Source organism: Watersipora subatra, chromosome 3, assembly GCF_963576615.1.
Source record: "Watersipora subatra chromosome 3, tzWatSuba1.1, whole genome shotgun sequence".
NCBI classification, from domain to species: Eukaryota; Metazoa; Bryozoa; class Gymnolaemata; order Cheilostomatida; family Watersiporidae; genus Watersipora; species Watersipora subatra.
The window spans coordinates 22973859-22989020 of record NC_088710.1 but is presented as its reverse complement, the minus strand read 5'-3'; the positions used below and the strand labels follow the sequence as shown (position 1 = coordinate 22989020).

The 15162-nt window shown below is 36.8% G+C and overlaps 2 protein-coding genes across 2 annotated transcripts in view; both read left to right on the top strand.

Annotated features, from left to right (window-relative positions):
- LOC137390437 (uncharacterized) overlaps positions 1 to 15162 on the top strand; it is a 250386-nt gene that overhangs the window by 225247 nt on the left and 9977 nt on the right. The gene's annotated exons all lie outside the window — the stretch shown is intronic.
- On the top strand, positions 1131 to 14381 carry LOC137392121 (uncharacterized). Its single transcript, XM_068078749.1, has 5 exons — positions 1131 to 1171; positions 2963 to 3231; positions 3937 to 4103; positions 4749 to 4868; positions 14251 to 14381. The coding sequence occupies exons 2-5, from the start codon at positions 2963 to 2965 to the stop codon at positions 14379 to 14381; spliced, it is 687 nt and encodes a 228-aa protein (XP_067934850.1). The 5' UTR covers positions 1131 to 1171.

Sequence of the window (15162 nt, the reverse complement as noted above, 5' to 3'; positions counted from 1 at the left end):
CGAAAAAGCTTTGTCAGTGTGGAAACTGCCATAAAGTGGAAAGAGAGACTTGAATGCGTGCTGCATAAGCCATGATGTTTTGTTTGAGTTTGTTGCAGTAGATGAATTTGTCTTATTGTATCAGCTAATACTATCTGAGTGGCCACGACTTGATGAATATTTTTAATAAAAGTTTTATGCCGAGATGAAAATATTTTTGTTTGTAAAAATTATATAATAAAATAATATTGTTGAAGATAATGCAAAACATGATTTGCAGAATATTGTAGTGTATCGGATATGGTATATGGGTGTCCGCAGCACTGGAGAATGTGAGTTCAAATCCAGTTTGCAGCAGACTTCTCATTCTTAAAACTCTATCCCTGTCTATATTCTTTTCAAAGAGGTGGCTTGCTTATTTCACTAGTATTTTCAGTATAGTATTTTCATCTAGTATTCGGTAAGATTACTACTAGCAAGAAACGAGTACGTAGGCAATAGGTAATAGGCGACATAATGTGGGCGGGGCTTATGGGAGGCTGTATATCGTTTGTATGGGTAGATGCAGAACTGTGCTGATACAAAGACCGCGTTCTACAAAAGTGACTTGACAGAATTACCGTAGACCGGTAGAATTGGTAGTCAGTACCCAAATGTTTACACAACATTTGGAGAAAGTGAGTAGAACAAATTTTCAATTTTCGTTATTTGAGGCCTTTTAAACATTCATAATAATGCATCTGTAGCAAGATTTAAAATTTTATTCTAGCCAACATGAGCAAATACAAAATAAGATATATTCCAATAGAGCCGCGTAAGACTAGACTTTTATTGCAAATAGCCGATGTGAATACGAGAGATAGAGACAGGTTGCCAAACGCGTGACATCATTTTTGGCGAGGCTGGGCACGTTTTTGTGGCCTGAGCGTTTTTACGGCGATCAGATTTTTTCGGTTTTAATCTTCAAATATCTTGGCAATGCGATCGCGTAACACAACAAACAACATATCAACTGATAGAGAAAAAAAATGCTTTCTTTTAAGATCAACTTAAATTTTGACGCAACTACATCTTTAAAGCCGCACCATTTCCATATCGGCAGATTGTTTCCATCCATGCTACTGTTGCCGATACAATGGTGCCTACAATATTCTGTTTGTTGGCTTTAAAAAGTACAACACTGTATAAGGAGGTAGTATTCTTTGAATAACAGTCTCTTGGAGATAAGCAATCTTGATTTCCAACTTCTACATTGTCTAGTATACATAGTTACATACTAGTGTACATAGTTACATACTAGTGTATATCGTTACATACTAGTGTATATAAGAGGGCCAATGTTACAAAATGAGCTTCATGGTGAATCTGATGATATCGAGTTTTAATAAATAAAAATCATTCAGTATAGTAAACACTTCTATAACTTAAATCTTTACGCTCTTTGGAATTTATGTAAAGTTTTTGCTTCTCACACCATAAAAAAATATAACGTAGAGAGTCAAGTCGGGTGAGTTCTCAAATTATCGTCGAATGGCAGCACATCTCGCCACACTTGCAAAAGAACAAACCGAATGCATTACTATTACATATGTATAGCTTCTGTGACATTCTAAATTGTCGAGATAAATCGTCAGATGTGTCGACAAAACTGAGGATAAGGTAGCTGCGCAATTATTCAGAAATACTTGAGGGAGATCGATTGGTGCAGGTGTTACAGTGCCAATTTACCAATCTGAATGTCACGAGTTTTAGTACCACCAAAAGGTATATTTTATACTAACTTTGACCCCTGCATACAGATAGACTACGAACAGGTAGTACCGCTAGTTTCATGGTAAAATATATTTTTTTGTTCTGCTTACTTTTAGATGTCTGAAATATTTGCTATTAGTTTCACTTTGCTGAATAGGCTTTGCTGTTTAGAAAAAATAAGCAAATCGTTGTAAATGAGCATTGTTGCTGCAAATCAATAATACTGCTGACAAATTAAAATGTTGTTTTTTGTATGACTAAGGGGTGAGTTTGGGAAGATATTGGAATGGATTAGGCAATATACATGTAGTTTACTATTCTTATAACGTAAAATCTCTATTATGTAAAGGTTCCTAGAAGCGATTATTTACGTTGTAGGCACACGCCCTATATGTTTTAACCTACAGAGCTCATCATTGATTTCTTAATTATATTTGAGGTATTACTGCCATGCATGGGTATAAAACTCTGCATTATGTACTGAATCAACGAGATCTTTTTAAATTTTCATGAGACTGCTGAAGACCGTAAGCCTGATTGATCGATGTTTGACTCTTCATTACGTGTACTGGACTATCCGCCTAGTACAATATAGTCCAACTACTATGTCCCACTAACCGTCACCGGAACCACAGTTCTATACAGTCACGTGAAAATTAAATGACTATCCTGATTAAAACACATTAAACAATTAGAAAACGCAAATAATTTGGTGGTTTTATTTATTATATTGAAATTGAATCTTGTTAAAAACAATAACTTGTTGCTTCAGATTAGCTTATGCTGATGATAACAGCCCGAGTGTTTGATTTAAAAAGTGTCTTTAGTAATAATATTATTATTCTCTAGTAAATATTACTAGAGACACTGTATTACATATCACTAAATAATGTACACCTAGTGGAAATGAAAGCCCATTGGCTAATTATTTTTAGACCGCATCGGCTTATTAGTCAATGGATAAGCACAGAGGGTTCAATCCTTTAGAAAGCTTCTTACACTTATCGCGCTCAAGCTGCTCTGATGAATAACTCCTAGTAAAAACTTCAGCAGTGTTGAATAATTGCTAACGATCTTATACTTATTACACATTATTGCCTATCATAAAATCTATGCTAAATGTGCCCTACAATGTATGGTCGCTAATTATTAATAATTATACCATGTTAAAAGTTTTTTTGTAATTTTTCCAAATTGCTGCCTGAATTTGAATGACTTTATAAATTTGTAGATGCTCAAGGTTGTCAAGGGCACTGAAGAAATGAATGCTCTGGAGGTTGTTTGTGATTTCGAGATTAGTCTCCACGAAGCGGTAAAATCAGCATGGCCCAATGTAGCAATATGTGGGTGCTATTTCCACTTCACCCAGAGTGTTTCTCGGAAGGTGGCAGCGCTTGGTCTGAAATCAGCATACCAGAAAGATTGTAATGTACAAGATATCGTACAAAAATTATCAAGTATGGGTTTCCTTCCACCACATCACGTGATGGGGGCATTTGAGTGAGTCGTATTAAATTAGCATGACTGTTTAATGAAGATTTTTATTGTTATATATGTTTATTTATTTCATTTTAAATTCCTATAGTAAAAACGTGGTCTGATAAACATTTGAACAGTTGAAACTGGGTTGTGAAAGGTATATATCCTTGGATAGTTTTCTCAAGTTAAACACCTTTATTAGTCAAAGTCCAGGCAACAACTGTTATGCAATTATGCAATGAACTGGCATACTAAGATATAAATTATCTAAACATACAAGTAGGAGACAATAATGGTGTAAGGTCACAGAGAAAGGGTTATAGTACCATTTTCAACATGAACAAATGCTGATCAGCAGATGTGTGCATTAAAAATTGGTTTAAAAGCAAATATGCCTGTTTTCTGAAATATGGCATTGATAGGATTAACCATCACTTTATTACTAACGAATATATTGGATGAAACCTTTCATCTGGCTTCGTCAAAAATAATATAACTTATAAGTATAATATAACTTCAGTGTAAATTCAAAGCAACCAAAAAATATGAGCTACCAATTGCCATGAAACAGTTTTACAAAGTACATATTTTGCAAGAGAGCAAATGCAGCAAACGTTTGAGTTCGCCACCTATAAATCCAACCAAACATCTCATAGTATGATTTCCACCATGCTTCCTCGATGACATCTGAATCCTTAATTAATGTTTTCTCATTTCTTTTTGTAGTAGCTTAAAGAGCTCAGTAGCTGTAAGGGAGGCTGCAAAACACTTTCCAGCCATGGAAATGTTACTAGCCTATTTCCATGATACCTTTATACACGGAGTCATTCCAATCAGTGTATGGAATGTATATTTTCGAGACATAAGCACACGGACTAACAACTATGTGGAAGGTGAATATAAAAAGCTGAAACAAATTACAATATCAAAAAACTCAGACATCGTCCTTTACACAATATTAGTGATGCTTGGCAATTCGGCTTCCCCAGTTATTGCATATTGTTTATATTTGTGGAATATGTTGAATCTTGTTAACAAAAATATCTGTCAGCAAAACAATTCTCGCTAGCAGTATGCAGGCAGATTTTTATTCTTAAAACTATATTCTATAATGATACATCATGTGCCAATATCCTTTGATTCTGATTCATATTATTCTGCTGTTTTAATATATTGAAAACCAGCAAAGTTTATTGACACTCAATTTATAATTTTGTCTTCCTCAAAGTAATTCAATAAAAAAGAGAAGCATTCAAAAAGCCGCTGCCTTCACTACAAACTTTAAGTATTTTACCGCATATGTGCATATCAAACATCACGTAGACGACAGTGCGAATGTGCAGTCCCCAGTATTTAGGCTAAGATCCTAAAAGGCTCGTGAGCATACAGCAATCTGCTGTAAATCAGAAATAAGCTTCCACAAGGTTGAAATAAAAGCTGTATGCAATTTTTATCCAAAATTTTGGATTAAAAAAGATCATTCGTATAGCTTAATCATACTATGGGTTTATTCAGCAGTGTTTGTCTTTTATGCCTAGCCTGGAACAGCCATTTCAATGACGTCGTTGGAAGGAAGCACCCTTCGATATGGCTTCTGATTTCATGTCTAAAAGATGGAGAAGTGTTGTATAAACAAAGAGCCGCAGCTGCTGAAACAGGTTTGTCTTTTTACGAAAAAATATAGGAACGATCATTATAATCTACCTTCTTTGGCAAACCATATATATATATATATATATAAATATATATATATATCCTAAACGCTTTTCAAATGCATTTTTATTTATATGCAATAATTTTCATTTCAGGGAAACTGATAGTTTGCAGGCGCAAAAAGTGGCAGAAGTTAGAAGAACGAATCCAAAAGCTCAAGAGACAGCTGAAGCAGGGAAAATGAACAATAACTAGCTATTGGCGAGCAATAAAATATGCTGTGAATGAAATAATTTAAAATTACCCGCAGTCACTTCGTAAGAATCTATTGTATATTGTATTTATCAATTCAGTTGATTGTCAAAGAACACTTTTTGTATGTAAAATTATTTATTAAGAAATAGTTCATACCTGTTGGGGCTCTCAGATGAAATTGCTAGAACAAGATAAAATCCTAAATATATCGGCTATATAATATCCAAATAATCCGTTGGTTACTTGGCTGGTTTGTTTATGGTAGATGTTTAAAACACATTTTATTATTGTAGTTACATAATGTATTATTACATCGATTAGCTCATTTATTTTATTTAAATTAGGCATGTGAAGAGTAGAACATGTAAAGTAGAAAGAGGAGATATAGAAACTTTTTTAACAAGCACTTGTTGCAATTTATGGCACTAATGTTACATGAGGATATTTTACCAGTTTCCACTAAATAAATTACTAGACAATGTCATCATTTAGTTGCTAGATATAACTACATGTACTTGGTTCTGTTGCTGCTTTTTGGAAATACCTATTAAGTAAGGAACATAGGCCCTTTGAGTATATTGTGCAATCTCGAGTGAGGAACATAGACCCAAGCAAGTAAAATATGCTCGTTATGATGTGAGGAACATAGGCCCTTTTAGCATATTGCGCAATATTGAGTGAGGAACATAGACCCAAGCAAGTAAAATATGCTCATTATGATGTGAGGAATATAGGCCCTTTGAGTATATAACGCAATCTCAAGTGAGAAACATAGACCCAAGCAAGTAAAATATGCTCGTTATGATGTGAGGAACATAGGCCCTTTGAGCATATTGCGCAATATTGAGTGAGGAACATAGACCCAAGCAAGTAAAATATGCTCGTTATGATGTGAGGAACATAGGCCCTTTGAGCATATTGCGCAATCTCAAGTGAGGAACATAGACCCAAGCAAGTAAAATTTGCTCGTTATGATGTGAGGAACATAGGCCCTTTGAGCATATTGCGCAATATTGAGTGAGGAACATAGACCCAAGCAAGTAAAATATGCTCATTATGATGTGAGGAACATAGGCCCTTTGAGTATATTGCGCAATATCGAGTGAGGAACATAGACCCAAGCAAGTAGAATATGCTCGTTATGAAGTGAGGAACATAGGCCCTTTGAGCATATTGCGCAATCTCAAGTGAGGAACATAGACCCAAGCAAGTAAAATATGCTCGTTATGATGTGAGGAACATAGGCCCTTTGAGCATATTTCGCAATCTCAAGTGAGAAATGTAGACCCAAGCAAGTAAAATATGCTCGTTATGATGTGAGGAACATAGGCCCCTTGAGTATATTGCGCAATCTCAAGTGAGAAACGTAGACCCAAGCAAATAAAATATGCTCGTTATGAAGTGAGGAACATAGGCCTTTTGAGTATATTGCGCAATCTCAAGTGAGGAACATAGGCCCTCATTATTATATTTATAATATAATAGAGTGAGGAACAGAGACCTTCATGATTATATTTGTATTATAATAAAATGAGGAACATATTATATTTATAATATACGTAACTATATACATGTATAGTTACGAGTGAGTAACTATATACGTGACTATATATAGTTATGTAATCGTAATAATATAACTCTTTGTAGGTAATAAAATATCCATAATATAACATTGTTATAGTTATAATAAATTAGAGTGAGAAACCTAGTCCTTCATCACTGTATTTATATTATAATTGAGTGAGGAACATATGCCCTCATCAAGTACTATATTTATAATATAATAGAGTGAAGAACAGAGACCCTCATGATTATATTTATAACATAATAAAATGAGGAACTCTATACAACTAATAATATAAATAATTTAACTAATAGAATATCTATAATATATCATTGTTATATTTATAATAAAATAGAGTGACGAACAGAAACCCTCATGATTATATTTATATTCTAACAAACTGAGGAACATATTATAATTATAATATACGCACCTATACACAGCTAATAATATAAATAATTTAACTAAAAAATATTTATCATATAACATTGTTATAGTTATAATAAATTAGAGTGTCAAACGAAAACCCTCATGATTATATTTATATTATAATAAAAAGAAGAACATATTATGTTTATAATATACGTAACTATACATAGCTAATAATATAAATGTCATGCAAGTGCCTAGTATTACTGGTACTTTGCCAACAAACATTATGCTTTTTAGCTAAAGCTTTATACAAGCTAATATTATATAGTACTGTCTCATTATAGCTATTAATAATGCTTGTAGCTTTTTACAAAGCTTTTCTATGACCAAACATATAAATACTTGGGTTTTCTGTTATCAAATCAGTTGTCTCTGGAGTGTGCAATAAACCATTCCTCTAATTTAATACTCTATTTAATTGCTTCTGTGCAGAAACATAACAGAAGCAAATTGGCAACAAGGATTTCTCTTTTGAACAGTTACAAAGAGTGTTGTTCAGATTTTATCATTGATAAAATCGATACAAAGAGTTCTAGTTTATTACAAGAGTAACTGTTCAAAATTGCACCACTACAATTGCAGAAGTAGCAGACCTGATCAAGCTAATGCAGAAGCAGCAGGAGGACCAGAGACAGCAGCAAGAGGAGCAGATCAAGCTAATGCAGAAGCAGCAGGAGGACCAGAGACAGCAGCAAGAGGAGCAGAGAAAGCAGCAAGAAGAGCATAGACAACAGCAAGAAGAGCATAGACAACGGCAGCATGAGGAGTTCAAGCAGCAACAAGAGGAATACAGACGTCAGCAAGATGAAAGAATGGAGGAGTTGCGACGTCAGCAAGATGAAAGAATGGAGGAGAATAAGAAACTGATGGAGCTACTACTACAAAACCTACAACGGAAACAAGAAACAGCTGCAACCGCTGTTCCAGCCTTCCCAGGTTTTGACCCAACAGCAGAGCTACTAACAGATTACATAGACAGATTCAACACATTCATTGCAGCAAATTCTATTCATCAAGACAAGATTGCTGGCACTTTTCTCACCAACCAACAGCCTACACTCTACAAGCAGCTTAGTAATATGGCAGCTCAGCTTTCAACACCCAAGCAGATCAACGACCTCAACATGGATGAAATACTGGAATTTCTCAAAGACCAGTATGACCCTAAGCGCTTCATTGTTAGAGAGCGTTACAAGTATTGGAGTGACATGCAGAGGAAACCTGGAGAAACTATTCAAGAGTTAGCTGCCAGAATTCGTCAAGATGCAACTACATGTGCCTTCATAGACATTACAGATCCATTAGATGAGGCTCTCAGAACAAGATTTATCTGCTCTGTAAACAATGAAGCAGTTCTCAAATCTCTCTTCAAGGTCAAGGACAATGAACTCAACTTCAACAAAGCTATACAGGTAGCACAGGAAACAGAAGAAGCAGCTAAAGTTGCCAAAGAGACAGTTTATGGAAACTCGTCTAAAGTCAACAAGGTTGCTCAACAGAAATCAAGATACAAACCAATCCAGAAAAACAACTCTACACCTGACAAGCAGAAGGAAGGAAAGCTATGCTACAGATGTGACCGAACTAACCATACAGCGGATGACTGCAGATTCAAAGCAGCCACCTGCAACTTTTGTTCTAAACAAGGTCACATAGAAAGAGCATGCAAGAAAAAGAAATCATCTGCAGCAGAAAAACCAGTAAAGATGATAGAATGCACATCAACCAAGATGGTGAAACTTGCTGAAAACATCAAACTGGAGGGAGACAACTTCACACTTGAACTGGACACTGGAGCATGTGACAACTTCATCTGTAAATCAATATGGGAGAAGCTAGGAAAGCCAAACCTAAAACCTACTACAGTTAACTACAAATCAGCCTCAGGACATCTCATAGAGACGCTTGGCAGATGTGAGCTAACTGCCCAATTAGATGCACAGAAAGAAGTCAGACTACCATTTGTGATTAGTGCTGTACAAGATCTCAACCTACTAGGAAGAACTGCTATACAGCAACTAGGCATCTCTATTGATGACAAGCTACAACAGAACCTTGTATCAACAATCACAGAGAACCAGCCAGATGGGAGGTTACAAATCAAGTGTAAGGAGATGTGCAAAGAATTTCCAGAAATATTCAAAGACGAGCTAGGATGTCTCAAGAACTTTGAACTAGAGATAAACTTCAAACCTTCAACAAAGCCAGTCTTCTGCCGACCCAGACCAGTTCCTATTGCCTTGACAGAAGAGCTCAACCAAGCATACGAAGCAGGTGTAGCTAAAGGCATATGGGAACCAACTCAATTCAACCAGTATGGAACACCAGTTGTACCTTTACGCAAATCTACAACAGGTCAAGCTGCAGGGAAGATCAGAGTATGTGGAGACTACTCCAAGACTATCAATAATCAGCTAGAAACACATAGGAAACCTATCCCACTACCAGAAGATCTAATCAGAAAACTAGGTGGAGGCTATTGCTACACAAAGATTGATTTAGCAGATGCCTACAATCAAATATTGTTGGCACCAGAAAGTCAACGACGACTAGCACTATCAACACACCGAGGAGTACTACTACAGAAGAGGTTGCCCTTTGGCATAAGCTCAGCACCAGGGTATTTTCAAGAAATCATGGAGCAACTGACACAAGACCTCCCAGGAGTAGCAGTATACCTAGATGATATACTAGTGAGTGGAGCCAATGCAGAGAGCCATCTACAAAACTTACGTCGACTTCTTCAAAGATTAGAAGAAAGAGGGCTCAGATGTAGAAAAGACAAGTGCTGTTTTGCTCAATCTACAGTAGAGTATCTGGGACACAAACTCACTTCAAAGGGAATCACTAAAGGAAAGAAGGCAGATGCAGTACAACAGATGCCAGTCCCAACAGACTTAACTCAGCTAAGATCTTTCTTAGGAGCTACACAATTCTACAGCAAGTTCATACCCAATCTGTCACAACTCACAGGACCATTGCACAAACTGACACGCAAAGGAGAGACCTGGAAGTGGGGCACTGAACAAGAAAAGAGCTTCAACAAACTGAAAGATATGCTATCAACTGATAGTGTCTTAGCACACTTCAACCCAGATCTTGACATTGGAATCTCATGTGATGCTTCAGAAACTGGACTGGGAGCTGTACTATTTCATCGTTATCCTGATGGAAGTGAGAGACCAATAGCCAATGTTTCAAAAACACTGACCAGCACACAGAGGAAATATGGACAAATACAAAAAGAAGCTCTCTCAATCATATTTGCTCTAAAGAAGTATCACCAGTACCTGTATGGTCGACGGTTTATCTTGGTAACTGACCACAGACCTCTTCTCACACTTCTAGGACCTACCAAAGGAGTTCCAGCTCTAGCAGCCAACAGACTAGCAAGATGGGCACTGGTACTAAATCAGTATGACTACACCATAGAATACAGATCTACCCAGCATCATAAAAATGCAGATGTCCTCTCAAGACTGCCAGTTGGACCTGATAAAGAGTTTGATGCAAGAGAAGATGAGGATGATGTTGATACAGTATGCACTATTCACACTATTGGACAACAGCTCAACTCTACAGACTACAATGTTCTAGCAAAAGAGACAAAGAAAGACCCAACACTAGCCACAGTAATGCGCTACACAGCAGAAGGATGGCCTGGTAACAAAGAGATGAAGGAGACTCAGCTGTCACTCTTCCACAAGATCTCAGATTCACTTTCTATCACTGAAGGTTGTCTTCTATATGGCAACAGAGTAGTCATTCCTGTCAAGTTACAACAGGAAGTATTAAAGATCCTTCACCTTGGACACTTTGGAAGGGAAAGAATGAAGAAGCTAGCTCGAACGGCTGTCTATTGGCCTCGCATTGACTCTGATATAGAGGAGACAAGCCGACAGTGCACTGCCTGTGCTGAACACCAGAAGCTTCCACAGAAGTATCCTATACATCCCTGGATGCTACCTGAGAAGCCATGGAGTCGTCTTCACTTAGATCATGCAGTGAACTTCATGGGCAGCCAATGGCTAGTGATGATAGATGCCTACTCAAAGTATCCATGCATACACAGGACGTCATCTACTTCTACCAGAGCTACCACAGACATCTTAGAGGAGATATTCGCACACTTTGGATACCCTCACACCATAGTCACTGACAATGCTACCAGCTTCACCTCAGGAGAGTTTCAGCAGTGGTGTCAAGAGAGAAGCATTGTTCACCTCACTGGAGCACCTTACCATCCAGCTACAAATGGCGCAGCTGAAAGACTAGTACAATCCTTCAAACAAGCCATGAAGAAATCGTCACTCTCACCTAAATCTGCACTACAACAGTTCCTGATGCACTATAGAAGGACACCACTTCCTACAGGATACTCTCCCAGTCAGCTGCTGAATGGAAGACAGATGAGATGCAAGATTGACACCCTATTGCCATCACCCGCACACATAGCACAGTTTCATCAATCCAGAGAAGTCAACCGATCGGCAGAAAAGACAGTTAGCAAGATACACAGCTACAATCTTGGAGCACCATGCTATGCCTTGTATCATGGACCTAGACGCAACAGACAACCTAGATGGGTTCCAGCCATTGTTACTAAGATATATGGAACTCGTAGTCTCAATGTCAAAGTGGTACCAAAGGGACCTACTTGGAGAAGACATGTTGAACAACTCAGACCAAGATACTCAACAGAAGAAGATCAAGACCCTGGAGATAAACCTGATATAACAGAGGAGACAAAACTGCAACTACCAGCCCCTACAACTGTAACAGAGCAACCTCCGTCTAGAAGAAGACCACGCAACCCTCGTCTACCTGATGGAGATGAGTATAGCAGAGACAAACCCCGAAGGTCTAAGAGAACCAGAAAGAACCTTTAGCTTAGTGAGGAGGTGTCATGCAAGTGCCTAGTATTACTGGTACTTTGCCAACAAACATTATGCTTTTTAGCTAAAGCTTTATACAAGCTAATATTATATAGTACTGTCTCATTATAGCTATTAATAATGCTTGTAGCTTTTTACAAAGCTTTTCTATGACCAAACATATAAATACTTGGGTTTTCTGTTATCAAATCAGTTGTCTCTGGAGTGTGCAATAAACCATTTCTCTAATTTAATACTCTATTTAATTGCTTCTGTGCAGAAACATAACAATAAATAATTCAACTAATCAAATATTTGTAATATAACATTATTATATTTATAATAAATAAAGTGAAGAACATAGGCCCTTCATGGTTTTTTTCATGCTAATAGAATGAGGGACACAGGCCATCAGGATCATATTTATAACATAGTGTAGAACATAGGCCATCACAATTATATTTATAATATAATAAAGTGATAAACATTGGCCCTCATTGTGCTATATTCGTGTCTAACTAGTAACAACTACACACTCATGACTATATTTATGATATAATAGGGTTAAGAACATAGGCCCTCATTACTATATTTATAATATTATCGAATGAAGAACTTTGGCCCTTATGATTATATTTATAATATAGTTGAGTGAGGAATATAAGCCTCATGTTTATATTTATACAGTATTATAATTGAGTGAGGAACATAGGCCCTCATGATTGTTTATTTGCTATATCATTTAGTGCAGAGCACCGGTTTTATTGGCATACAATATCATGTAGTGAAAACATTACGCCTAGAAGAAAAATTGTATTATATTACAGAGTACGTAACATAGGCTTACATGATTATGTTAATATTGTTATGGAGTGAGAAATACATAGTTTATGGCTTTTTATGATTGAAAATGTAGGCTTACACGAACACTTGTATTTAATTAAATAGAAGAATGAAGTAGCCTTTGACTTTATCTATATTACTTTAAGATAAAGATATGACTGAAAAAGATGTAGTTTTGCGTATTCTTTTCGTATATTTCTTGTATCATCACTACTAATTTTTAGTGAATTTTCATTCGTCAGATCTTTTTATTTTCATTCAAGTTCAGCAGAGCGGTTTGTATTTTTCCAACGGCGTGATTTGGCATAGACGGATTTTATTTAAACAGCAATAATTGTATTTATTTTAGAAGTTGTCTGTCCTTTTTAGAAAGTTCTTTCGATTTTGTGGAAATGTGCGGAACATAGGGCCTTGCGGAACATAGGGCGTGCGGAACATAGACCTGTCACCCCATAATATTTACAGATTAAACGGACTAAAACTGTCCGCTAAAGTAGACTTGAAACCAAATCGAGCGTAGTACGAACATACACTATATACACGTACAAAATATGTACGTACTACGCTAGATTTGGTTTTTAATCTATTTTAGCGGAAAGTTTAAATTGCGAAGCGCTATCATTGTTAGCGGCACCCCTAAGCACTTACTACACCCGCCCGTTTCACCGACTCTCAAAAAGCATGGGCTGCTGTTCTCCACAAAGGTCACGGTCAACACGCCTTCAAATTTTTCTTTAAATTGCAGTCTTTGACTGCCGTTTTATTTAGTTCTTCGCAAACCTCACACTTTTACCAACATTCTGTGAGTGAAAATTTAATGGTATTTATTTGGGAACTGACCATGAAATTAGATTTGTTGCAAACCTCATTAAACAAAAGGGTGTTATTTGTGTAAGTAAATGAAGTCGAGTATTACCAATGATATACAGCCCCCTGTATATCATTGGCAAGGGGGGCTGTATATCATTGGTATTAAGCTGTTGTGTGGTTGTGGAGAAATTATGTTATGCATAACTAATCCAAATCCACACATAGCATCAGTGTTGAATTTGCTTATCATATTATTCTATTTTGACTATGTTTAGTTTGTGCACTTTTATTTAGCTTGTGGGAACTAATTTGATTATTACTGGTTCAAATATAGTGAAGGTGTTAAGCTATTGTAAGCAATGCTGATATTTACCAGTAAAAGTTACTTTTTTATTCTATAAGTCAAACAATTAAAATACACAACTAACAAAATTATAAAACAATAATATTTAATGACAAAACAATTAGAATAGCTAATGAAAGTTACATCCTTACTCGAACGGTCGTCTATGATTGTTGATCAGTCCTGTACAGCTGTTAGTTTCGACAGCCAAACGAGAGTCATGAGAGGTCATAGGTAGAGTGTCGGCAGTTGAGATAGTGGCGTAGAGGAAGCTCAGCTGGTGGAGGAGAAGGAGGCTCCATTGGTAGAGAAGAGAGAGAGAGAGGCTCCTCAGCAGGCAGATGGGAAAGCGTCCAAGGAGGCCCTCGGGAAGAGAGAGAGCCAGAGCTCAAGCTAGAGCCGGAGATAGAGATGGGGATAGAGATGCTGAGTCATTGGAGCTGTTATATTTGATAGATGTCTGGCATGTGAAATGGTTAGCCTGTAGGTTGAGTGGTAATGTTCAATGCTTTATGTCAGGCGTATGAAGATATATTGTTTGCGTAAGTCTTTAGCTTGTGCACGTGATGTCGGCGTGTAGTGTGAAGCTCGTGACTTACCCCTGGTATCTAGGTCATGTTTGACAGGGGTGGCAGATCTATGTGTGCACTCATTTGATTCGTCTCTAATGTTTCTCTGGTGGTTTTCTGGTGAAGGTGGTTGGTAGGTTTAATTGCTTCCACTTTCCTTTGGTGGTTTCCACAGGCGGTGCTGATGCAGTTTCCATGACTGATTTCTTCCAATTCGGAAGTTTATAATTTTCTTTTGACGTTTTCAATTATTGGATCTTTTGACATCTTTTAGGCGCCTTGCTGCTTGTGCGAATTATATGCTTATCCTGTGTTCTGGCTGCATTCCCTATTGGTATATTGTTTTCGCAGTATTTCCATACAACAACGCAAAGGGGATTATGGGGGGGGGGAGGAGAACATCATGTACTAGGCTGCTCTACATCCTATTCAACTTGTGGTTGTAAAAATTTAAAGTTGTATCATCCTGTATTTTATTCAAACAAAAGGAGAGAAGTCTGGCGACAAATTTGTGCAATTGCTTATTGTTAATATATATTAACAAAATGTCAACCAACACGACTTTAGAAAGGGGTTTCTTGTAGACTCAATTTGTGATTTTCCTAAATG